Source organism: Parasteatoda tepidariorum, chromosome 5 (assembly GCF_043381705.1).
Source record: "Parasteatoda tepidariorum isolate YZ-2023 chromosome 5, CAS_Ptep_4.0, whole genome shotgun sequence".
Classification (NCBI taxonomy): Eukaryota; Metazoa; Arthropoda; class Arachnida; order Araneae; family Theridiidae; genus Parasteatoda; species Parasteatoda tepidariorum.
Window position 1 is genome coordinate 18,502,653 of NC_092208.1, and position 27,569 is coordinate 18,530,221.

General features: G+C 29.5%; 1 protein-coding gene across 1 annotated transcript in view; it reads right to left on the bottom strand.

Moving 5' to 3' along the window:
* Positions 1-608: 608 nt before the first annotated feature.
* The window catches only part of LOC107450041 (neurotrimin-like), a 288,112-nt gene continuing 261,151 nt past the window's right edge, over positions 609-27,569 (bottom strand). Inside the window, exons 4-5 of the mRNA XM_043043209.2 lie at positions 10,600-10,896; positions 609-774 (exon numbers count right to left, since the gene is read on the bottom strand). Coding sequence (XP_042899143.1) covers positions 656-774; positions 10,600-10,896 — 416 coding nt within the window. The 3' untranslated portion in view covers positions 609-655. The remainder of the gene's footprint in view (positions 775-10,599; positions 10,897-27,569) is intronic.

Genomic DNA, 27,569 nt, shown 5'->3' on the forward strand with positions numbered 1-27,569 from the left:
ATTTATTTCAATTCCGAAAATATTTTAGTAACAATGCACAAGCATCACTCGCTTAAATTGCTCAAATTTCTCCTGTAAAAATTATTTAAATAAGTAACAATTAGATGTTTTTAAATTTCTTTTTACAAAATAGATAAAAAACATCTGTTTTTTTATATCGAATAAAAAAAAAGAAAACAATACATTTGATTGTATTCTCATATTACTGTCTCTCGAACAAAACTTAAAGTTTAAAGATGAGCAGTAATTGTAACTTTCACTTTCAATTCAACACTCCCTTATTCTTTAAAGGGAAAATAAACGTTCAACACATCAATGTTTTTGAGTGATTTACCTAAAGCACCTTGTTGAATATCATCGTTACCTCGAGCGATTCATCTTTAGTACGTCACGAAGATTTATCCGGAGTTATATTTTATTCTACAACGTATTGAATAAATACATAAGAACTCAGTACAAGTTTCTTAAAATGGCAACTTTGTCACTTCCGAGTTGTGGTAAAATCTGTTGCATTTTAGAAACAGTTCCAAATCTGGTTCACTCTCAGTTAGAACAAAACCCAAAATAAAATGAAGTTTGAGTCTGTCGCCAAGTTCGGCTTTTGAGTGTTTCTTTTTTTTTTTTTTTTTTGGTTTCAGTTGATGATATGAGTCGGTCACCTGAGTATAAACCACAAAAGTACTATGAGCCATTGAAGAATTCGATGAGGCTGGGATGGACAAGACAAGGAATATCCTGGATTGGCGTCATGCTGCATCGCAGCTGGCTTTTCTCCTGCAAAATAGAGTAATTTTGAAAATCAAATGCATAGAGAAGAGTTATTTAAATAGCACAAGTTTTCACATTTACGTTTTTATAATTCACAAATTACGTACAATAATATTTGAAATATTTTAATTTTGGAATGCGGATATTCATCCACTTTAATTACTTTTTCTGCAATAATATTTGTGACGTATGCACTAAAAATTAATTGTTTCCACAAGGTTTGGAAACAATTAATTCTCTTATGTTCCCTTTTCACATTTTCCTTTTGCAAGTTACAAATTGTGGACAATTATAATTGAAATATTTTAGTTTAGGAATGCAAATATTCATCTACTTAAATTATATTTTCGGTAATAATATTTGGGCAGTAAGCACTATAATTGTTTCCACAAGGTCTGCAAGTGGTATGATTTATGAAACCGGTCGCCCAATTCGTCTTACCTACGAATCGAGAAATGTGATATTAGTGTTTTTAACAGTTATGAGTATAAATAACCTATAAAATGTAAGTGGAACATAATGTTACGAAAGTATTGTAAATTTCAAGCGTGTAGGACTCGATCATAATAGTTCTAGGGTAAACTCTAAATGTGTTAATTAATTAGTGCCACATCGTAAGCGAATTTTAACTATACGACTTTTTAAAATTCAATTTCTCAGGAGCTGATTAATATAAAATTACGCTTTTTTAAAATGATATAAAAAATGTATGTCTTACATCAGAAAATTTTTTCGACACTAATTGAATAAAATAATAAAAAAACTATGCATATTTATTAAAAAATATTTTTAGCATTGAATTATGTATGGATAAGCAAATTTTTATTATTGTGTGCAAGAAAAATTTCAATTCACTTCAAGAATTAACGAGAAAAGGCGAAATACTCAAAAACTAAAATTAGCAGTGAAGGGTCCAAATTTCGGATCTCTCTTCTGACCAAAAAAACAGGGATCAATTTTCCAGATTGTGACTACCTCCTATATTTTAGGGTTAGATATCTGAATGCATCGAAAGAAGAGTATGTTTCTTCAGAGAATGTACGTTTTTGTGACTGATTTCGTATTTTAAAATATCATCTGCACCAATTAAGTAGCATTATCGAGCTCACCCCCTTGAACCATTAAAATTGAGTCCTATAACGTGATGATCTGATCATTAGATTAAAAGTTATTCAGGGTGAACAGTTGTATTTTTTTGGCCCACTGTACATCACTTTAGTTTTAGAATATACTTACACAGGATGCTCAATTATCACATTCATTGAAAACCAGTATAACCGATTTTTTTTACAACCGTCGTTGAAGAGCATACCCAATTTTTTGGGTTACGACTTCCAATGTTCAACTCCGCAACCTTGTAATTTCGAACCCAACCCAGAAGACAAGGGAACTCCTGGATCAAGTATAGAGAGAAGTTTGTCCTCGCGGAAGATTTTTTGATGGAACTAACCCGCAGTTGCGTTACATGGAGAGGAAGACCACGAGAACCCCCTACAGTTAGCCTGATGGCAAGGGGACTCTAATCCCTGATCCGTCTACCACTGAGGATATTTCACGTCATCACTGTGACCGGTGCAAGCCGGATGCGGATTCTTATCGACTGGCCATCGCCGGGATTCGATCCTGGTTTGCCTCATTGGGAGGCGAAAGCTCTATCCCCTGCGCCATCACGGCTCGCTTTAATGTAACCGATTAACCGAAACAGGAACTTAACACATGTATAAAACTACTTGATTCATCAACATGGATTTCCATGTAAAGAAGCTTCCTAATTTTTCCGCTAGAGCGTTCACTACTCTGTAATTCTTTAGAAATCATAAGTGGCGTGCTCTGTGGAGAGGAACGATATAAATCATTTTTCTTCCCTTTTGCCCATCCCAAAAAATCCTTTATCTAATGACAATACTTAGTAACAACTTTGACAGAAAGAGAGGAATAATCATATTTTTAAAAACACTTTTCAAAAACTTAAATGGTACGAGAACTTTATAACCTATATTCCTCTCAACCGCTATTGGCCGATATTTCAGCTAACTATTTTTATTGTTTCATTATGTTTTGGAAATTATAGTTTGAATAAACATTGAATATCTTTAAAGAAAGTGAGAAAATTGAAGAAAAAAAAGAAGAGAGATTTTTTTTCCTACAATTTAAGGGGAAATTATCCCTCCCTGCTACACCTCACTCTTCATGCGTTAAATTTTTATTCATGCGTTTTATTTGCATTCCCCCTCAAAAGAAATTAAATGGATGAAATAATTTTTTGCCCTAGGAAAGATAGCGGAGACTTGGAAGATTCACCATTTAAGGACATTCTAAACTCTCCCCTCAACTAATTTTCTTCGAAATCGAGGCAAAATTTTGTGAGTGTCTGGAACCCCCCCCCCCAAATAAATAAAAAAAAAAAAAAAAAAAAAACCTCCCTCTTGATTAAAACTATTCGTATTTTAGAGTTTTTCACTTTTTTTGCACTCCTTATAGCTAGTTTTGAAGCTACATCTAAAACTATTACACTTATTCCTTCCTACAAATCTAATTCCATTTTAATAAAATTTTTTACATGGAAAGTATTTTATCTAGCGTCAGGTTACTTACCATACAGCGCAGAGTAAGCATTAAATTAATTGGTTTAGTACTTTTTTTTAACTGAATTTCTGTAATTTGCTTAAGAAAAATATTTTAAAATATTTTATTTTCTTATAATGCTTTCTCTCTCTCTCTCTCTCTCTATATATATATATATATATATATTTTTCNTATATATAAAGTCCCCTTGCCGTCAGGGTAACCATGGGAGATTTTGGTGGTTTTCCTCTCCACGTTCCCTCAAAAAGTTCTCCACGAATTCAAATTTTTCCCAATACCTTATAAAAGTACTTTATAAAACATTAGTAGTACGGTCTTAAATTAGAAAACAATATTTGGTATTTTTAAATGGATTCAATAATTAATAATACACTAAAAGACGAAATTTAGTATTGAATCAACGTAATTAAATCTAAGTTAGCAAGTGGCGCAAAATAAAAATAAGCATGCCAAGCAAATTTACTTTTAAACAAAATAAAATGTTACAAAATTTAATTTAAGAGTCATTATTCAAATGCAAGGCCATAAAATGTAATCAACACTTTATTTATAACCTAACTAAAATTCGGAGACATAAAAAAAAAAAAAAATACAATAATTTTGTCTAAACAAACTATTTATTTTTTCAAATATTTTAATTTTTACCTGCTTTCAAGATGAGAAAAAAAAATGACTAATTGAGATACAGTTTGAAAAGTATTTTTAAAACAATAACTATTTCTTTCCGCAAAAAAACCAAGTCAAAAATTTAATGGTGTTTTCTCCCATTAGTAATAGTTTAAAATTAATGATTTCTTGCTGCGAATAATAATTGCTTTAGACTAGGACAGAATCTAGAGACCTATTACGTTAAGACGTGACGAAAAATGTTTCTGAAAAAAAAAAATTATTTAATGATCCTTGGATACCAGAAAATGTTTAAATGGAAGGTACGTGGTAAATAGACAGAAATATAAGAATTGTTCTTTATAATTTAGTTGAAAATCTATGCCAGTTTTCAGTTAGTCTACTTGTCATATAACAGCTGAATTTTAACTTTTTTGTTAATGCGTAATTAAATTTATTCTCGTAATAAAGTAACTCAAAATAATTTAAACAAAAAGCATTATTAAAATGCGCAAACTAATTTCTTCTACAGGTACCTCCTGCTGGTGTATTTCAACACATTTATATTTATTGTTTTCTAATGTCGCTGTGTTTGAATATAGGTATAAATATGTTCCAGAGATGTTTTAAGTTAGGGTGTGATATTTTCACCGGCCACCTCGCCATTGGTAATTTACACTGACAAAAAGTATGTTTAAAACGACAAGAACATGGTAAAGTTTACCGTGTTTTCAGCTCTTTGGGAACACCAAAAAGCACAATAATTTTTACGGGCACTTTGATAATCACCATCACCTAACAATAAAATGTAATTTTATAACATATGGTAACATTTGGTAAATTTGGTAAAATTTAGTCATGATACATCAAAACGTGGCCTAAAAACGACTTATTCTGTTAAATTTACTTTTCAGTTTCGTATTTTTTCTAATTGTGTAATAATAAAAACCATAGTTTTCAAAATTTAGATTTCAAGTAAACCATTACCATATGAATGGTTTAATTTCCGTACGTTTTGGTTTCATTATGCTTTTTTTTTCTTTACCAGAAATTTCTTTACCGTACACTGCGATAGTTTTTCTTGAATCTTTTGTTTCCATGTAGGGTTAGTGAGGAAGCGACAGAGTTTGACTCTTCTGTAACAGAGTCTTTAAATACAGTCTGAGAATTTGACATTTTTGTTGCAGAGTTCGACCAAAAATAATAAAGTCTGAGAATTACCGAATTTGACACTAGGTCTGCAATTGACAAATGACATTTCTGATGCTTTACTTTTCTGATATTTTTCCTATTTCAATGATATATGGATGATATTGAAACCATTGAGACTTTATTTTAACCTTATTTTAAGCTAATATTTATATTACTTTGCATTAAATTTGTTCATAACTTTCAGTTTCTGCATTTTCCTATGGTTTTGGATACCAAAAAAGTTCCGTTTACAGCATTTGTTAATATTTTGCAAATCGTTCATACTTTTAGTGAAAATAGAGCTGAGCAAAAAGTTTAGTCTAGGCAGTACGTTTTGAACTATAAGCCCGGGTTTAGGGCATCAGTTACTTTTCTAAAACCCGACTGACTCAGGCGTAAATCCCAACAGCAGATCTTCTAATTTTACTCTGGCCCTGAACTGACCACATAAGAGATTTAGATTCATACAGGTGTATATGAAGTATGAATTATTCGTCATATAGTTCCCCTAGCCACGAAAATATTCATGTTCTTCCTCAATGTGTAATATAAAATAATGCGGAATATCTAAAATAGATCTTGGCAAATATATTTTATTCCTGATTTTCAATTTAAGTTTAATTACACTATTTAACTCGTCACCAGAATACGTGAAAATTACAAGAAGTGAATGTGAAGGAATCTGTGTCTTTTCAATTCCATATAAATAAGATGTTCAATTATGGCAATAACACTAAATAAAAAGAAAACGTTATGTAAGTAATTATATGAGCTGTATTTATGACAAGTCGAATGAGCTGTATTTATGCACATAAAGTTTTTCCGACATTTTTGGGTTTTAACTATTTTCTCTCTCTTAAATGTTGATGATCATCTTTGTTCCGCGTAGAAACTAGCATTTAGACTAGTAGTATTCACTGCATTGAACCATCAGTTTCCTCTTATTATCAGTTAATGAAGCGAAATGTAAGCAAGAAACTTCCCACCAAATTAAGCAACAAAACCACCAAGTGACAAAACCACATGACAGTAAAAACGTCTATTTAGCAATACCAGAATTCAGAGCGACGGTAATTTCTTACAGTAAAATTCACTTTTACCCTACTTGATACGGAACAAGAAATTTGATATACCGAAATTTTCCAGGTGGTAATAATTACCGTAAAATCACTGAATCGCTCTAATTATATGAATATTACTTTTAATTTTATTTTATAACCATCGTTGAACAGCCGGGCTAAATTTAGGACTTACGGTTACAAATGCCTTGTAATTTTGAACCATTCTGAGAGACAAGGAAGTATGACCCCCCAGAGGTATGATTTGTTATGGGAACATGGAGAACTCTGTGACCCGACAAATTTAACGTGCACCAGTCACCAGTTACTACTGTCTTTGTCCTGCGGGATCGATATCTCGAACTCTTAGACAAGGGCCCGATGCCTTACAAACTAGGCTATCCCAGCCATAAAAGAATATTTCTGTAAAAATTACGGCATAATATTTTACGGTAAAAGGAAATTTTACGGTGAAATGGATTATACTGTAAAGTAGATTTTATCGGAAATGCATTCAAAATGCAGTAAGCTATTTCTACGGTAATATGATTTGGAATTCTTTTACTGCGCAGAAGCTTAATTTTTTTTTAAATTTACGCTGAAAACAATTAAAAATATTCTCGAACAACACTTAACTAATTTTATATGAAATCGTATTGAATTGTTCAAAAATGCCTTACTATTTTAATAGCATTACTGTGATTTTGTTAAATGTTATACTAACCCACATTAAATCTTCCTAAGTATTGTGTCCTTAATTTAGTCCTTAATCACTTTTATACGATTTGCCAGAAATAGAGTTTCCCGAAAGGAAAGAAATTAATCGAACATTTGTTGGGATGATATTTTTAAGCCATTAATTTCTCTACTGTTAAAAGAGAACATCTTTAACGAGAATAGAGCCATTCATTTATAGTAGGGTGTGTAATGGTGTAAAGTTCCATTCATTAAGTTAGTTTCCCTTACAGTTAGAGACTAAATGCGAAATCTTTATATTCATTCTTTTTCCAATTATAGTTGTGATTTTTGCTTGCTTATAAGAAAATAAAATGCTTTTTCTCTACAAAATAGATATTTAGAATTAGAAATCATTGTACAAAAAAAAATTTTATAAATATCTTGAGATCTTCTATTTATACACTGCTGGAATTTTAAGTCTTAAGTTATGGTTAAATAACTGACAGTAGTCTATCCATTCAATTAATCGTTATGATAGAGGTACTTTTAATGTTTTGAATTTGTTTGAAGCTAGCGTAATAAAAAATCCATGGATACAAAATTAAACGGTTTTTTTAACCATTTACAAGTAGTATGGTTTCAGAGCAGTAAAAAAGGAGCAGCTTTATCGTGCTGCCATCTATGCGTGAATGAGAGTATCGTGTTATAATTGCTCAGGATCACAAATTGGGGAGTTCAGGAGACTGCAAACTCTTCATTTGTTGAAGAAATGGAGGAAATATTACGGCATTAACGATGAGATTCAAACCATCGCACTGTCAATCATGATCACTCAGTTTAGATTATCACTGGACAGATTATCACTCAGTTTCGAATAATGAATTTTAAAAAAGAAATTAGATACATAATTAATAAAAAAAACTCGTTGGAGCTTGTTTGGGCAACACATATATAAATAAATAGACTTCCGTGTAAGTTCTCACTTAACAAAAAAAACCATAACACACCATAAGACCATAACACACCAAACACCATAAGACCATAACACACCAAAGTCACCATAACAAAAAAAAATTTTTAAACGTTTAATTATTTCATACGTAAAATTACATGAAATATTACAAATTTATGCGATTGTTTTTAATGGTTTTAAAGTGACAACAATACGAGAAATGTTGCTTGTGGTATAAAGTAAGCCAAGTAAAAAATTCTTGAACTCACTAATCGCACCCACTAAGAAGTTTGTCTTCTTCAATAGTTAATAATTTGCTTTAAAAGAAGCATTTTTTTAAAATTTTGAACCCTTTTCCCTTAAAAAAGAAATTGCTGTTTTGTCTCAAGAGAAAGCAAATTCATATATATATATATATATATATATACAAGTTTAAAATGAAGATAAAACAAATGAAAATTATAGANATATTGTAATATATATATATATTGTATTGCAATATTTAACACATTCATTAAAAACTTTATATAAATTTTTCGATGATTTTTATTTCCAATCTTTATTGTGACAGAAAGACTCACAATTCACTAATGCTACGTTATTAAGTACATTTATTAATGAACCTTTCAGACTTTTGCAATTTATGTCTGAGTTTTCCGATCATTAAAATGGAAATTTGAATAATGAAATAAACAAAAGTTGCATTTGGAAATCAATATTACTTTCCAGCGCAAGTATTCACTCGAAACTTCTGCTGAAAAATAAGAGAGAATGCCTTAATCTATTTAAACATTTAACATCGATTCAAAAGCCTCTTGGGTACTATTAGAAAAGTTAAATTCCTTCTATTTTCTCTAGATAAAAGGGATTTTGAATCGTAATGAAATATTTCGGAAGAATTGGTTTGAGTCAAGACTAATTGTTTCTGAAATGTTGAAAGTCTTAATCAGTTAGACAAAAACAACAATTTGTAAACATTTAGCTCTTAGAAAACTTGACATTAGGGATTTTAAATAAAATAACTAACTGTTAAAACCTAAATTGTAATTATTAAATAATTACCCTTCTTTCATCTAAATATTTTAAAATCCTTTTAACCTTATAAAATGAGTAGCATTTCAAATTAAGATAATCTTTATGTTTCAAGTCTAAGACTACTTGCTTATTTACACTAATATTTAGTTGTTTAAAATTTAATTTTGATTTTCTAATATTTTTAAAACTAGAATTTATGCGTAACGTCTGAAATTTAGACTAGTACAATCAATTTTAATTTATATTTCAGATTAAAACTGCAACTGATAAATCTTCATTTTTATTCACCGTTTCAAAATTTTAATTTAATAACAAATATGTTCTGATTTGTAAAACGTCGAATTTTATTTAATATGTAATTATATTAAATATATTATGTAAAAATAGTTCAATTTTTTAAATATATATAATACTACAATCCTCAGCAGGGCTATAAGGCGAAGGAAGAGCATTTTCAGTCTACGGCGGAATAGGAGTCTGCCATATTCGGAACCAGGAATAATATTGATGATAATGTCCTCCAGGGTTTTGTATAAATGGTAGACAACATCATATATTTTAAGTCATTTTTATAATGGTGGCCACATCGGCTACTGTAAAATGTGGCTTTATTTTAGAGGACAGTTTTTTAACTCTTTTTTCTTCATGTGTTTGATATTTTAGTGCCACAGAAAAGGCAGGATGCGTCTTGAAATACGCTTTTAAATAATGACTTACGTGTTAATTTGCATGCTTGGTTCTCATTTATTCTTCACTAAAAAAAGCATGGTCAAAATTCCTAAAAGTGACAGAATTTACCATGTCTTTAGCTCCATTGGAGTTCCAAAAATACTCGGTAATTTTTCCTCCAGAGATTTGGTAATAATTTTGGTAAAATTAACAACGAAATAAAATTTTTTAAGGTTTGATAAAATTTGGTAATTTTGTCTTGATACCTTAAGACATGGCAAAAACCCATTTATTCAGTTACATTTTCTCAGATTTACATTGGTTTAACACCAGTTTTGTATTTTGTACTAAATGTGTGGTGATGAACCGGAAACCGGAATTTCCGGTAAACAGTTACCATATTAACGAAAAAATACCAAATAAAAGGTTTAAATACTGTATATTTTTGCTTTATTACCAACAGTGAGCGAGTTCTTTTACCAGAATGCATGACCATATCGTACGTTAATTTTACCAGAATTATTTTTTTCGTGCTGTTTCAATAACACCATACCATGGCCTAACACGAAATTTTCTTATTTCAAGCGAAATTTTCTCATTTCATTGCGGCACACATTTGTCGTTGTCTGCATTTTTTATCAGGTAAATAGTTCAATTAAATAGCTTTGCTTCGTAATTTATAGTATTTAATCAAATAGAAGTTTATTAAATTTATTGCTTCGTATTTAATTAAATAGTAGTTTATTAAATTTATTACTTCGTATTTCATTAAATAGTAGTATAAAAAATAAAATAATGAAATAAAAAGCAAAAATAAACCCGCTGGTAAAGCACCGATCAGTTTGATTTCTTAAAGAGAAATTTCCTAATGAATTAAATTACAAAAATATGCGTCCAAATAATGATCCTTTGGCTAAAATATTTCCTATAAAGCATTCTGCAAGCATCATTCGCACTGTCACATAAATACTTTGATAAACTTTGATTTAATTTGCATGAATAATTAGTTATTTATAATACGTTCTATAGATAATGTATGCTATTGAAAGAAGTTACCATTGAGCACATGTACTGTGATGCTGGTAGCCTCAGCATTTGAAGGACAGCAAGTATAATTTCCAGAATCCGATGGCTGCACGTCCTTAATGAAGAGCTTCGAGAGAGCCGTGTCCACTCCAGCCTTATTCACTGTTATTTGACCCCTCGATGAATCATAATTTATCATTCTATCGTCGTGATACCAGAAGACGAACACAGGTGGTACAGGACTTTGGGTAATGACGCATGTTAAATTTATAGAGCTTCCACTTTTCACATAAATGTCTGGAGCACCTTCGATCACTGCTTTAGCAACTGTAAAAAAAGAGAACTATTTATTAATAAGTTCATCAACATGACAATTTATATTTTCGAAAATACGCTAGAGAAACATTATGTTCTGTTAAAATAGNCATATACATGGAGAAGTTTTCAAATTATACATTAAATAGTTTGCTGCTACTCGTCGTAATCCAAAACGCGCATCTTCTTGGAATGAATTGGTTGAAAATCTCTTTCGTCGCTTGAACATAGGATTTGAATTGATGTGTTTTTTGGTACCATAAAGTCAGTGATCAGTTTTTCTGACGATGGTCGACTGGTCAAGGAGACCACGTAATCAGAGTTCGTCCACAACATGCATATGTACTTTGATAGAAAACATTAAACTGGTGCTAACGCCGCTAAGATTCATATACCGCATAAAAATAAATCGCGCAAAAAAATCGCACAAAATTAAAATCGCACAAAACCAATCGCACAAAAAAATTCGCATAAAAAAGGACCGCACAAAAACAGGTTTTACTGTATTCTGTTATGTTAGTATAGAACAGCCCTCCATTAAGAAGACTTTTATTTTCTTTTAGTATCTCTGAAGGGATTGCAACAGACCTCGTACGAGTTGTATGTGGTAGATATATGGAAAATGATATCAAGCGTTTTGATTGTTATCGCCTATTTCAATGTACACCAGACCAAACTTTTACTCTTTGTGCACTCTTCGTATTTCTACATTTTGTGTCTTGAAAAATCTTTTTATTTTTCCTTTCGATTTTTTTGGCATGTCACACGAAAAGGAATCATGATCAAACGAAAGACTGCTTCCCTGATTTTTTTTTTACACAAGCAATCCGGTTTAAGTCGATGATGCTCTACATTTTGGTATTTTACTTTTTTTTACCTACTTCGCAATGTATGCTAACATTGCAATTTTTCACCCGTCGGGACAGTAAGTATTCTCATCTCAACGAATGTAGGAGAAGCAGTCATTTGCAAGCTGCCCAGGTAGATATAAGTAATTAATGGGCTACTTTTATTTGTCATTTTTCGAACTTTGGAACAGCACATTCCATGCCATTCTCGTCGGCGTGGCATTTTATTATTAAAATTTAAGCGGGTTGACAGTTAAAAGATTCTTTGCGTACAGGTAAACATTTATTTAGAAGTCAGATCCATAGGAAAAATTTATAGCAAATAAATCAACCACTTTATGAAAATCTCAACTTATTTAAAAGTGTCTCTCCTCCCCTTAAAAAGTTGAGCACATTATACATTTTATTGAGCATTATATATTTTATTACACGTTATACATTTTATCACAAATTATACATCTTATTACACATTATAAATTTTATAATTTATATATTAAAATTTTTTTCATTGTGTTTACTTAAATCATTATCAATGGGAGATTTGTTTTTAAAATCATTGTAAAAAACATGTAGGGACATGCTTAGAGGTAAACATGGAGAAGCATAATTAAAAATGGCACCATTTATGACAGCTTTTTTTTTTATTCCACTGCTAGGATATAGAATTGAATATCATTGAAAAACATTATTATATCGTTTGAATTTTAATATTTTTAATATAACAATCGAAAGCCGTGATTACTGAACTCCATGTCCATAAATCCTTTTAAAAATCATCATTTATATATTTTTTTAAAACTTTTATTTTTTTTATTTTCATTATTCAATCTTAAATCCATAAACTTAATTCCGCTTCACCATGTATACAAATCATTTTCAATGTACTACGTTCTAGCTCGCATGAAATAAATATCTACTCAGAGAACCCTTACATGTTGATTAATTGGAAGATTGAAATATTCCTAAGAAGCCATACGCGTAACTCTCAATATTTCTCAGTCATGCTAATGAATGAGTAAGCCTTATGTTCTTCCAGGTGGAACATATTCAACAAGGATTTAATGAATGCTAACGCCTAGCATAAGGTGCTTAGAATATAAATTTATTTTGATTAGAATTTATAATTCCATTTCATTCTTAAGACAGCACGCATAAATTTCGAAAGATAAACTTCACAAGGACCAAGGAATGTATGTTTGATCTACATTGAAGAATTTTCGAAATACATCACTACTGATTTTCAAATGATTGAATTAAAAACTAGATTTGATTCATCTTGACAGATGATTTATTATTCAATATGGTTCATGTGATTAAGGATTTTATTTACTTACTCTTGTATCGGTAAGGTAGTGAGGCAGTAAAATATCAAAAATGTTTAATTTATTATTTTTTTAGCTTTTTTATTTCATTTGTTTATTACTTTACATTGAATATTCTGTAAGAATTTTTTTTAAGAACCTAATATTCTGTAATTTTCCTACATAAAATTGTTCCCGAAATTTACAGAAATTTACTAATAAACTACATCGTAATCAGTCAAAAGAGAAATTTTTTCTGTTCACAAATAAAATCTGTAACCATTGATAAAGTCTACACAACAGAGTGTATCTGTTGTGTACACACTTTTTCTGTTCGAATATGGAAAACTCTAGAATAAAAGCGAAAAGAGATAATTTGATGCATTGAAATAGATGGGGACTGTCTGTATGGTGGTCAAGGAGTTGGCTTGATATTAGGAATTTTCTGGGTTCAAATTCCGCTTTTGAATGTCTGAATTTAACGATTAAATACGCACAAAAAATTCTTCGACGATATTTTTCAAACGGAGTAGTTTCGATTTCTCACAAATTGCAAAAATTAGAATAATAAAAAAACTAAGCAAAATTTTAAAAGCCTGTTTCATTATGTAAAGCAGAACGTATACAGACCTTCATGCTAAATTTTTCCACCGTGCCCTGACCTACGGAAAATATCTTGTTCGTCCAAATATTTTCCGTAGTGTTGGAGGTAATTTAACGTGTTTTTCCGTGGCATAGAATGCTGGCAAATTTGCTGCCGGAAATGTTCCGTGCTACAGCACAATTTTTTATGCGGTGTATAGCAAATAAATAGTTTGACAAAGGCATATTTGCTTAAAATTCTAGTTACATAAAAAATTTAGCTTTCCCTTTTAAATTAAGTAACATTGATTTTTATTCCTAACTTTACTTTCAAAGAAATTTTCGTAGAATTTGATGTTATTAAAAAGTACTTATTTTTTACGTATACCAATGTGAAATTTACAATAAATCGACATTTCAATAAATAATTTGAATAAAAACTGCTCATTAAAGAAACTAATTAATTCAGCTTTGCTTTTGAGATATAACAAAAAATTAACAGCATAAAAATTAATTTAACAGGAATCAATCCCTAATCATCTAAATTAACTTTCTAAATATCAATTTTAAATTACCTTCTTTATTTTTGTACAACTTAATTTTTTTTAAAGATAATAAATTAGTATTTCCTTTGAAAATATGTTTAATTGGCTGAGTAAAGTGAGAAAAATATAATTTTTGAAATATTTAAGGCATATTTAGTTCCGAATTATTTTAAGATTAAAAAAACATGCATTTTTATACGAGGTAAAGGTATACAATTTTTAATGTTTCAGCTATCGTTTTATATTTCTTATTTAATATAAAACATTTTTTTAACACAGCATTTACTTAAACATTTATTTATGGAATACACTAATTTGGTGAATATAATTATAGGAAACAAAAATAAAAACTTGAAAGCCTATGTAAGCATTCATTCGGAATGCTAAAAAATACTAACAATCTATATTTATAAGTTTTTAATCAATATTCTACTGCTTCTTATTTACTTCGAGGTTATATATTTAGTTACATTTTAAATTTATTTATTAAACATAAATCTCTAATAAACATCCGTCTTGAGTCCCAGACACAATTAAATATGAAATAAAAGTATATGTTAAGTCCAACGCAATTATTTCACCAACATTTACTTAAATATTTCAACGTTAATGAGAAGGTCATTTCGTTTGATTTTTTGAAAACTATTCCCATTAATATTACAATCAGAAGTATTTAAACAAAATGAATCAAGTTGTATATGTAGGATTGCTTTTTTTTCAACAGGGATTATTTTTTTCCAATTTTTCGATATCTTAATAGAATTCAAGCCAATAAAAAAGGAAATATTAGTTACAGGATTTTTGAATTATCATTTGTAGTATCTGCGAAGTTTTCTAAAAGCAATGCGTGCAATATTATGAAATTTTTGTGCAGTAGTATGATTGCTATGTTTATGCAAAAAATGCTCCCAATTCTTCTAGGAATGATNTGGATCTATAGAAATAATTTTAAATAACCGTAAATTTGGTTACAAAAGTATCAAACTTTTTTTAAAGCATAATTATTATGCAATTGGTTAAAATTTCAGTAAAAAAAGAATGAAATAAATTTTATTAGTAACTGGTTTCCCAGAAAATTAGTTCCGCCAACCAAAATAAATAGTAAAATTATGACTTACATTAACAAACAGATCTATACATGTAACTAGCAAGTCTATCAATTAGTTAGTCTAAACCTAATTCATTATAATAAATAAAATTTCATCTTATTAACTATAGGATCATTCCCAAAAATATTTAGATTTGTGAAAAATCATGTTTAAAATTTCAGTTGTAAAAAGTTTAGATTTAACAACTTAAATGTATATTTGTTTTAAGTTCATGATTGTCATTAAAGTTAAAAAAAAGGAGCATCATTTTCTAAGTAAAACGTTAATTTTTATTAAAAGAAAATAATTTTACTACAAACTATATATAACGTGTTGTTTTGAATATTTAAGCATGTGTTATATTTACAGATTGCACTCAAAATTAATTTTAAAAAAATTAAGTTTGACAAAATAAAGTTCTGAACTTTAGTTACTTACGTGAACGTAGAACTTTAGTTACTTAGTTACGTTATGAACGTAACAAACTACGTAATAAACAAAGTCTAGAAAAAAAACGAACTGTTAAATTTTTTTTGTTCTTAATTTCTTTAGACTTCAAAATTGTACAACCTTGAAACTATGTTTAAGACACCTCGTATCTAAAAGCTACCCCTAAATTGTCATTCTTTAATTCATATGATAAAGGTGTAAATTCGCTTTGCTCAACTAGTGCATGGCTACAGAAATGAATTATAATATAATCCAGTATTTTTTTAGTTACAGTACCAGTATATCAGTCCCTAACTAAAGTTTAAAAAAAACGTAAGTCGCAATAGCTATACAATTGTTGTACTGTCACAGTTAAAATCAGGCTATGAACTATTATTTAACAAAAATCTTTATAATCGATAATCTGCCTTATAAATATGTTTTTCTCTCTGCAAAACTGGAACTGGAAGCTTCAGTTCACTAATATTTAAAAAAAATAAATTAAAAAGCTGTTCTCAAGAACTAGTACATGACTACAGATGCGAATTATTATCCAATCCAGTAAATCTTCTTTTCTTAATAGTACCACATATTAGTCCATAATTAACGATAAAAAAACGAAAGTCGTAATGATACATGGCAATACTTTACAAGTAACGAAAGAGAAACTAAAAAGTGCGTACTTTTACTTATCATTACTTTTACTTACTTTTTAAACTTAGAATTTTTACTCGCTTTTCCGTTACTTGTTTTAGGAAACAAGTACAAGTATTTTTAACAAAAATGCCAAAAAAAGCGTTGCTTAAACCTGAAAGTTTTTAAAAATTTTTCCTCTTTAAAAATTCATAAATTTAATGATTACAAATGCTATACATCTTCTTTTTTCAAACACCTTTAAGTATTGCAAATTTCTGGAAATACTGCAATTTTCTGGAAGTATTGCAATTTTCTGGAAGGTTTGCAATTTTCTGGAAGGATTGCGAATTTTTTGAACACGCAATAACTTTGTTGCAAAAGTCACCACGAATTCTGAAAAAAAAATTTTTTTCAAAGACTTGGTAGTTTTAAAATTAGTTTAATTTTTTATGCAAGCATTGAATTTGATTTCTGTTTTGGTGTTAGGATATTTTCGATCCTCAATATTTCAATGAATTTTGTAACATTTTCCTGCATTTAAAAGTTTTATAAATTTAAATTAAAATTTAATGTATTTTTAATTAAATTTTGAATTTAATATTAAATTCAATTTTTGAATTTTGCATTTTGAATTTTTTTTCTTGCATTTCTTTTAATGAAAGTTAAGGTTAATATAAGTTTTTGATTTCCCCAAAATGTACTTTAAAATCATTTTTTTAATACTTTTTATTGGTTACTTTTCACAATCAAAACTTTGTAGTGTTTACTCGTTACTTTCGCTTAAAGTACTTGTACTTTTACTAGTTACTTTTTAAACGTAACGTTCCCATCTATGGTCACAATAGCTATAAAATTATTGAATTATTACACTTGAAGGAGACTATGAACTATAATTTAAAAAAAATCATTTTAATCGATAATCCACATGAATAATATGTTTTAATCTTTGCAATACTGGAACAGGAAGCTTCAATCTACTAATATCAGGTAATTTTTTTAAAAGCTGTTCTCAAGAACTAGTACACGACTACAGACACGAATTATTATCTATTACAGTATATTTAATTTTCTTATTAGTAACATATTTTAGGCCTTAATAATTGTTCAAATAACACAAGTCACAATAACTGCAAAATTAAATTTGAAACCAGGCTATGAAGTAATTAAAAAAAATGTTTTTTAATTGAATACTAAGTTACTCTGACCCCTTAAAAATACTTTGAGTTTAATTTATCTATCAGTGATCATCACTACATCTTTCTTTCGCATATCTTTGAAGCAACTTATGTACTCCTGGGAGTACGTATGTCACAAGTCAATAACTACTGCACTAGACATTTATTTTATTATATGAACTATGCAAGCATTTTCAATTACTCTTACAGCAGTCAAAAACTTATATAAAGTATTTATATTCCGTATGCTTTATTTAAATATTGCTGCATAAATACTGAGAGCTACATTTATTGAAAATTTACTGCATAACTCCTTTGTAAAATTTGTAGTTTCCAATTACAAATTATATTATCAAGCAATTCAATGATGGAGAAATATTCATATCACAAACATTTACTTCTCTAAATTTTGTTTGCTAATTGCTTTAAAAACTATAGCTGATATCCACCGATTTATCATTTTAATGCATATATTGAACTTCCTGATCAGGATCATGAAAAAAAAGAGCAAGGTACAAAAAACAGGAATTTTTACATATCCCGGACTTGTCGGAAAATATAATTTTTGTGTCAGGTCCTATAGAAAATCTAAGTATTTCTATATTTTGATAACAATTATTTCATAACTGTTTGGACCTACATTTAACGATAGATTAATGCATAAGCTTTTGTTAAATATGTAAGTGATGCCAATACCATATATCGTCAAATTATGATCATAATTAATTAACCCAATGGAACCAGAATCCTAAAACAAAAACAGTCTCCTCTAAATTTCTCGTACATACCTCTCGGAAAACAAGCTAAAACATCCATCATTTTATCATCTTAATGCAGATGTGAAGTTCCTCTAGTGTTGGTGATTAAGGTAAATATACATTGAATAACAAAAACTGTTACACTATACAATTGAAATTTTTTTATTGTACAAAATAATTTTTTTTGTGTATTATTTGAAATCAGTAATCACGCTCTTAAATGTACGGATACTAGAAATTGTAAACAACTAGTACAGGCCTCTATTTATGAACAATGTCAGCTTTTTTCTTCACTTTAACGAAAATTTAAAATCAGAATATCCTCGCAATATATTTCATAATAATTGGGAGTTACAGTTAATGAAATTTCAATATATAAAGGGCATGAGAAACTAGTGAGTTATTATTAACTATTCAGTTATTCAGCGGATTAACTATTCAGAATTAACTATTCAGCGGTGGAGCGATATTTTTAATACAAACACTTACTCCTCTAAAATTTGCGTTCATACCGCTCGTAAACCTAGCTAAAACTTACATCACTTCATCATCTTAATGCAGATATGTAGTTCCTGGTCATGGTTATGAAGGAAAATATGCACTGAATAACAAATGCTGTTACCCTGTATTCTTAATTCTCCAAAATGACACTTTTTGTCAATCATCTGAGATGATTCAACGTGTCCTTGGGTGTACGCATACCAAAAATCCATAACAACTGCTTCATATCTTTATTTATAAACTTTTCTTCGTTGCTTTACCGAAAGCTAAGAACCAAAATGTCCTCAAAATATATTTTATAATTATTTGGGGTTACAGTTAATGAAAATTTAATTTCATGAAAGCTTGTGAAAAAAAGCCCTGATGCAAACACGTACTCCTCTTAAGTTTCCGTGTATATTGCTCTAAAAACTAGCTAAAACATCCATCACTTAATTAACTTAATACATATATATGCAGTTCCTGGTCATGGTTGGGAAGGAAAATAAACGCTGAATGGCAAACGCTGTTACCCTAGACCATTAAATTTATTCTTAATTGTTAACTGACTGAAATGACAGTTTTTGTAAGAGATCGGAGACAGTTCAATGTGCAGTTGGTTGTACGCAATCTGGGAATCCAAAACAACTGGTATGAACCTTTACTTATCATGTTATTATGTAACTTTTCTTCTTTACTTTAATGAGAGCTGAAATTCAAAATTGTCTTCCAAACATATTTTATAATTACTTGGAGCTTCAGTTAAGGAAAATTTAATACATAAAAGAATGTGAAAAGCATATGAGTAATCTCCATTCCATCAAACATCAAATTATTTAGCGATGGAACAATATTCCTGATACAATCACATACTGTTCTAAAGTTTATATCCATACAGCTATAAAAACTAGCTAAAACATCCATCACTTCATCATCTTAATGCAGATATGTACTTCCTGGTCATGGTTGTGAAGGAAAATGTGCACTGAATAACAAACGCTGTTACCCTAGACCATTAAATTTATTCTTAATTGTTAATTGTCCAAAATAACAGTTTTTGTAAAAGATCGGAGACCATTCAGCGTGTAGTTGGTTGTACGCAATCTAGGAATCCAAAACAACTGGTATGAACCTTTACTTATCCTGTTATTATGTAACTTTTCTTCTTTACTTTAATGAGAGCTAAAATTCAAAATTGTCTTCCAAACATATTTTATAATTATTTGGAACGTCAGTTAATGAAAATTTAATACATAAAAGCCTGTGAAAAACATATGAGTAATCCCCATTCCATCAAACATCAAATTATTCAGCGATGGAGCAATATTCCTAATACAAACACTTACTCCTCTAAAGTTTACGTGCATATCGCTCTGAAAACTAGCTAAAACATCCATCACTTCATCATCTTAATGCAGATATGGAGTTCCTGGTCATGGTTTTGAAGGAAAATATGCACTGAATAACAAATGCCTCATTATTTATTAAAGCACTCACTCGAGAACGCTGAGAAGAATTCTGAAAATGATGAACTTATCCGGGAGCAGTTATAGCCTATTTTGTTTGATGTATATTTCTGAGCTATGCCCGATTTCAGACACTTGATAAATATTGATAGTTCACTTAAAGTTTTAAAATATTTCCAATTTCAGACGATAGTAATATGTCTGTAAGCATTTTTTTACTTAAAGTATGGAATGTTGTCCTAAAGACGTGGTCGGTTTCGTTATTTGTTAAAGTTGGGTAATGTGTTCATTTAAGATTTTCAGTTCCACGGACGTTTTTGAAATTGCTGATTTTTGCCAATAGATCTATTTTTTTAAAATTTATTTATTATATAATGAACAAAATTCAAAATTACTGCCTAACTTACAGCTAAGAGAAAATGTAGAAGAATTGAATATTCCGTGGTATAAGCTTCAACATATCTTGAAACACGTTTTTGACGTGAATAAATCAGTGGATATATTTGCTGTTGATGTTAACTTGGATGTATGCACATACAAAGAATGTGAGGCATTAAACAGGTATTTGTAGATATAGATGAAAAGACAAAGGAAAAGAACCAGCATATTAATGCTTGAGAAAAAAGAATGCATGATGTATACAGAAATGAATGACAAAACGATAATTGAAAAAATGACTACCAGAATTACAAAGTAATTTTATTTTAATTTATAACCATCCTGAAACAGCCAACTCAATTTCGAGTTTACAAGAAAAAATGTTCAAGCTTATAGCTTGTAATTTTGAACCAATTCAGATGACAAGAAAAATGTTGGATCAGTTGGAAATGTGCTTGCTTCGAGGACTTTTTGAAGAAACTAATCCTCATTTGGGTTACACGGAGAGGAAAACCATGAAAATCAACCACGGTTAATCTGGTGTCAAGTGGACTGTCTTCCACTGAGGTTTTTTTGCGCTCTACACTCCGAGCCTTCGCGGCTCTCGACAACTTGATTGATGCAACCTTAGGATTTAGCATTGAAAAAGTTTGAAACTTTTGAAGGAATAAGAATTCCCTTTTTGAAAAAATAAATTCTATCACGCCATCACGACAGAAACACAGAAGCGAATTGTTGGATCTAACGAATGTTTTCATGGCAATTCCTGTGATTGGACAACATAAGTAGGAAGACTATCGTCATGCAAAAATGCATACTAATTTATGCCTTAAAACATTGTTTTTGACACAGAAGGAAATGGTTTGTGCTTTTCAAATAAAGATAATAATCTAATTTTAAATATCTAAAGATAATATTCTAATCATAAATTGATAAATGACTTGAATCTAATCTAATTTGATGATTTAGTTTGAAGATAATAATCTAGCTTGAAAAGTCTAAGGATAATAATTTAATCTAATTTGATAATTTAATTTGAAAAATGACTTTCACAAGCAATCTAATTTAATTTGATAACCCAATTTCAAGATAAAATCTTATTTTAAAAATCTAAAGATAATAATCTATTCTAATTTGACAATTTAGCTTAAAATATAATAATCTAATTTGAAACATCTAAAGATAATAATCTATTCTAATTTGACAATAAAGTTTAAAATATAATAATCTAATTTGAAAAATCTAAATATAATAATCTAATCTAATTTGAAATATAAATTGTTAGGAGTTTGTTTGGAGGAATAAAGTTGCAAGAAGATTGATACAGAATAACAAACTTGAATAGACTAGATTCTAGTCTATTCTAGTTACTAGAAGAACACCATGCATTAAATAATCCAAAATTACAAAGATTAAAGTGGACTGGATATGTTGTTTGAATAGAGGAGCAGAAAAATGCCAAGAGATTTTAAAGGGGAAGCTAAAATTGAGGTATATTGACTGCATGAATGTAATACAAAATATTTAGAAGGAGAAATTGAAGAAAAATGGCACTAAATAAATATGGACAAAAGAATCTTTTTGAAAATGCTAGAAACCTAAATAGTATTTCATGAAAATGAAGAAAAAAACTACGGGGAAGCTAAATGAAACTATTTATTTTTACGTATTCATTTAGCTCTGAATAATAGTTAATGTAGTATTTTTTTGAGAGACATTAAATGCCTGTTTAATAGGAATTACAGTTATGTTAATACAGAAAAATTTAGGTTATGTTACAAAATCAGCTATATCGCATTAATTTTATGGAAATTCATTATAAATTTGGCACGTAACTCAATTGAAAAAATTAAAATATCCATAATTGAAAAAATAGATCGATTAGTTAATTAGATAGTCAAACTCTATTCTGCATAAATTCTAACATTTAATTCCTATAATTTCTGTAAATTTTTCCAAAGTTTCGAGAGAATTTATTATACCAATATAATTTTACTCAGTTACATGTAAAATCTGACCTAATTATATGCATGTTAAGATTTTCTTGTTAATTCATTGAATGTAGGCAATTATGTTAATGTGTTATCTTAATCTGTCTTTAATCGATTATTGATGAAATCCATATGTTTACAATAGTGTAGGTTCAATAAACTGTTGAATTTAGAAAACCGCAAGTATTGTGAAACAACACTTTTCCTTTTAATTCTAACTTTGGTAAAATAAATACTGATTTTTGGAGAAATAAATACTGATTCCTTTTAAATTGAATATTTTAATTCAGGAAAACTTGAACCATGCCCAAATTCAAATTTGTTTATGATCAAAATACTCTCTGTAGTGATAAAGCTTTTTAGAAAAAAAATTTTTTTTGAACATGGCACTTAGCACTTGAAATCGGTTAGACAGATCCACTTCTTGTACTAACAGTCAGCTAAAGTTCAAGAAAATACCACAAGAGGCAATTATAAAATTTAGATGTCCATATCAATTGCCAGATGCATATTACCAGATAATTAATACGGATATTAGATAGTGATTTTAACAGCTATAATTATTACATTGTTCTTTCCTTATTATATATAATGGTTTCGATGTTCACATAGCTTAGATGTTTTTTAGAAATTTGAATATTAAATAATCCTCTCTTTTTTCATATGTTCCAGGCTTTCATAAATCAGGGTTATCTAATTTTTAGATTACCCTGATTTATTTACCCTGATTTATTTTAGATCACCCTGATTTATATTTTACCTGATAACCCACTTTTATGATAGCCATATTATTTCAATTTTTTCATTATTATGTATAATTTATTAACTTTTAGTGATGTTACCCCTGTAATAATATTTGCATTCAAAGTATCCACTGCAAATAATGTTTTCTCTCTTAATAATTATAATGTAATCAGCACTAATGTTTTTTTTCAATGTCAAATTTACCCACTGTTATTAAAATATATTAAATAGTCCTGAGAATACATAATATACTGGGAGTTAATAATTTCTTCGTTTTATATGCTTTTAATGCATGACTCACCCATTATTAATAAAAGTATGATTAATCAAAAATCAAATACATCTTTATAAGGCATATTATATTAAATAGTCAATGTGATAACGATTTCCAAATTCTCCTTTAATCAGAAATATAACAAAAGATTGAACATCATCACTAAATGGAACCTAAATTATAAACATATATCAAGTCGACTGTTTTACGTCTTATAAAGAATGTTATTCATTTACAATCGCCATTTGTGTTTTGAGACCTATAGACTATAGAATACAGAAGACTATGGAAGTGCACTATAGACTAACAGAAATCATCACTCTAAGGCAGGGATGGGCAAACCTTTTTTTGGTCGAAGGCCAAAAATTGAGAAAAAAAAAGTTTGGTGGGCCAAGTGAAAACTTCTAAAATAAAAATTACAACTTCTAAAATAAAATAAAGTCCATTCATCATTGAACGCATGGCACTCTGAATCAACTTCGAGTTCTTAGTTGCCATTTTGGGATTGAAAAATTTCACAAATAACTCAAAATAGCTGTAGCCATTTTATACATTTAATAATTTCACCATTATTTGCAATGACGTTATAATGTGTGCAATCTTTCCATATGCAGTAAATAATGTTAGAACTCGAGCCGGCAGAAAAATCCGCTCGTTGGAGCTTAAAATGCGCAGTCTGCCACATGTGAAGTACAATTCACCTGTACTAGATTCCATATGTCTGCTCCTCGAGAAAGACTCGTTGGAGCAAAGCTACGGCTATTTTATAATGAACTTCTGATTTTAACATTTTACCAATTGAAGCTGTCTGTGGTAACTATTTTCATCAATTCATGTTTTGTAGAGCGAAAATAGAGAAAGTAAAAAGGTCATCAGTACTTGGTTGAAAAAAAAGGAACAAAAATAGCTTTAAAACAAAGTAGACAAGAAAATGGATGTATAATGTATATTGTTTATATTCGCCACGGATCGTCAAGTTAAAATTTTATCCGCGGGCCGGATAAAACCTTCGGGCGGGCCACAGTTGGCCTGCGGGCCGTAGTTTTCCCATCCCTGCTCTAAGGCCTAGTAAAAAGAAATCAGGTACCTCATTTAATGGCAAAATTTGTCCACTATTGATAATTTTTCCTCACTAAATATTCATGATATAACCACTATTAATGATGTTTCCTTTCAATGTGTAATGTATCCACTATTAGTTAAACACATTTAATAATTCTTGAAATACATAACACACCTGATGTTAATAAATTATTATTTTTACTTGTTATCAAAGTATAACTCCTCCATTATTAATAAACAGTATGGTTAATTAATAATAAACACATTGTTATAAGCCGCCTAATATTAAATTTTATCAATCAGATAATAAATTTCTAAATACTCATTTAATCAAGGACATCAAGAAGAGATAGTGCACCAGTAGTTAACATACTATTAATTATAAAAATAAATCAGGTTGACACATTTACATCTATTAAAGAATGTTATTCATTTACAATCGCAATTTGTGTTTTGAGACCTAAAGCGCGAGAGTGACTACCTATAATCATCACGTTTTGGCTTAGTAAAAAGAAAACTGGCGCCTAGTTTAATAGCTGGATTTGTCCACTATTGATAATGTTTCCTCTCTAAATAATCATGATGTAACCACTATTAATGATGCTTCCTTTTAATGTGTAATGCATCCACTATTAATTAAACGTATTTAATAATTTTTAGAATACACAACACATCGGATGTTAATAAATTTTCATTTTAAATTGTTATCACTGTATTACTCATCCATTATTAATAAACCGTATGATTAATTAATAATGAAAAACACTGTTACAAATATTATTAAATTGTCAATCAGATAATAAATTTCTGAATTCTCATTTAATCGGGGACATCAAGAAGAGATAGTGCATCAGTAGTTAACAGACTATTAATTATAAAAATAAATCAGGATGACAAAATTACACCTATTAAATAATGTTATTCATTTACAATCGCAATTTGTGTTTCGAGACATAAAGCGCGAGAGCGACTACCTAGAATTATCAAGCTTTGGCTTGTTTACACCACCGCAGTGGCATTGTTCATTACAATAATCCTTAACAGCAAAACTCTCTGGACATCGGGAGTAAAAGGAAAGCTGGCGTCTCATTTAACGGAGGAATTTGTCCACTATTAATAATGTTTCCTTCGACTCTCGTAAGTGCAGCTCTTTGTTAATCTCTGACCTAATGCCCGAAAACCTGCAACAGCTGCGAATAATTCATTTGCACTGTCTTCGAGAGTGGAACGTGTCGGAGATAACAATGTTTGCTCATCCCATCCCATCCATGCCCTAACTCCCCTCTTTTAACTGGGACCGTGGACTTGCATACTGATGGGTCCAACGTCATTGTCTAAATTTTATCGATTACGATGGAAGGAATACGTACTATGCATAATTTCTAATCAGGTTTCTGTTTACTGTGTTCCGAGAAACAAATTAGAAGTGGAAAAAGTAATAGAGACGAAGTGTTTGTTGGATAAAAATAGTGAAATGGTAAACTCTGTACTGAAATGAAAAATTAAATTAGATTGGAATCCCTTAATAAAATCTTTTTGAATAGAATATTTTAGGTGTATTAATATTTAATCTTTATAGTGCGTACAGTATTTTATAAGAAAAAAATTACTTTAAAGATTTCTTCCAGTTTCTAATCAGATTTCTGTTTACAATGGTGTGTTGATAGCATATGGGAAGAGGAAAAAGTAAGAGAGAAAAAATATAGTTTAATAAGAAAAACTATCTTATTAATGTCTAGGTATTAAATTATCTATCTTATTAATATCTAAAAACTATCTATTAATATCTAGGGGAAAAAGTTTATATAGTGAAAAAAGTTTAGTATATTACAAAAATATTAAAATAGTAAATACTAAACAAACTAAGAAAAGTAACTTTATTAAAAGACCCATCTTAAAATAATGTAAATTTAAACAGGGAACATTTTATTTATCCCACTAACGGTTCTGCACGTAAAAAATCATATTTTAACCTGTAGTTATTCCGCATAGCAAAACCGGTACTTCCATGTTATTATACCAGAAAATAGTGCATTGGGGAGAATCAATCCTCCAATTTTACCCATATACTTAACCGCCAATGGATTAATGAAGGTGTTTTTGTATTTCTGTAGTAACCTTTGTGAAAAAAATATTTTATTGATTACCTCAAATTATAATGAGATTCTATGTGTCGTGTTCCTAGAAACAGAGCAAGAGAGGAAAAAGTAATGACTAAGAATTTATTGGATCTAGGTAATAATAAATATCATCTGGAAATTGAAACATTTATATGATTAAATCATTAAATTGAGCAATTTAAAATTTTCATTCTAAAATTATGGTAAAATTACCAGTAGCAGTCTGTCCACCCGACTAACCGTAAAGTTCACGTTAAAAATATTTTTCACATTTACGTTTTTGAAACCGGGTACAACTAGTATGGTCTGGTATCATGAATACAAAACTATACGAATTTTTAACCATTTATAGCTATCATGGTTTCAAAACCGTAAAAAAAGAAATCTGACTGAACAAAGGAGTGAGGCTTCTCATTAGATAATAGACACTGGAGAGTATAGAACAATGGAAATTCTTCACGTGCTTTGAAGGAAATAGAGGTGTCAATGCTGGGACTCGAACCCCCGTTCTGTCGGTCATGAGATTAATGGATTAGCTCTCCCAGCTATAACATGTTCGCAGTTGCAAGAAACTAAGATGCTTAATTAACTGGACTTAGTTGGTGCAATAAAATTCTTGTTATTTAACCGTTTTAGGTGAAGATTGCAGATAAACGATTTTTCTCATTGTTAATAGTTTTATTATAATCTTAGTTAGGGTTATTTGACTGTTTTGTTTAAATATGGTAAAATGACAATTAAATCGATCGTGAATTTATTAAAAAGGCGTTTTTAACAAGAAACTTTTTACAGTGTTTATATATATATA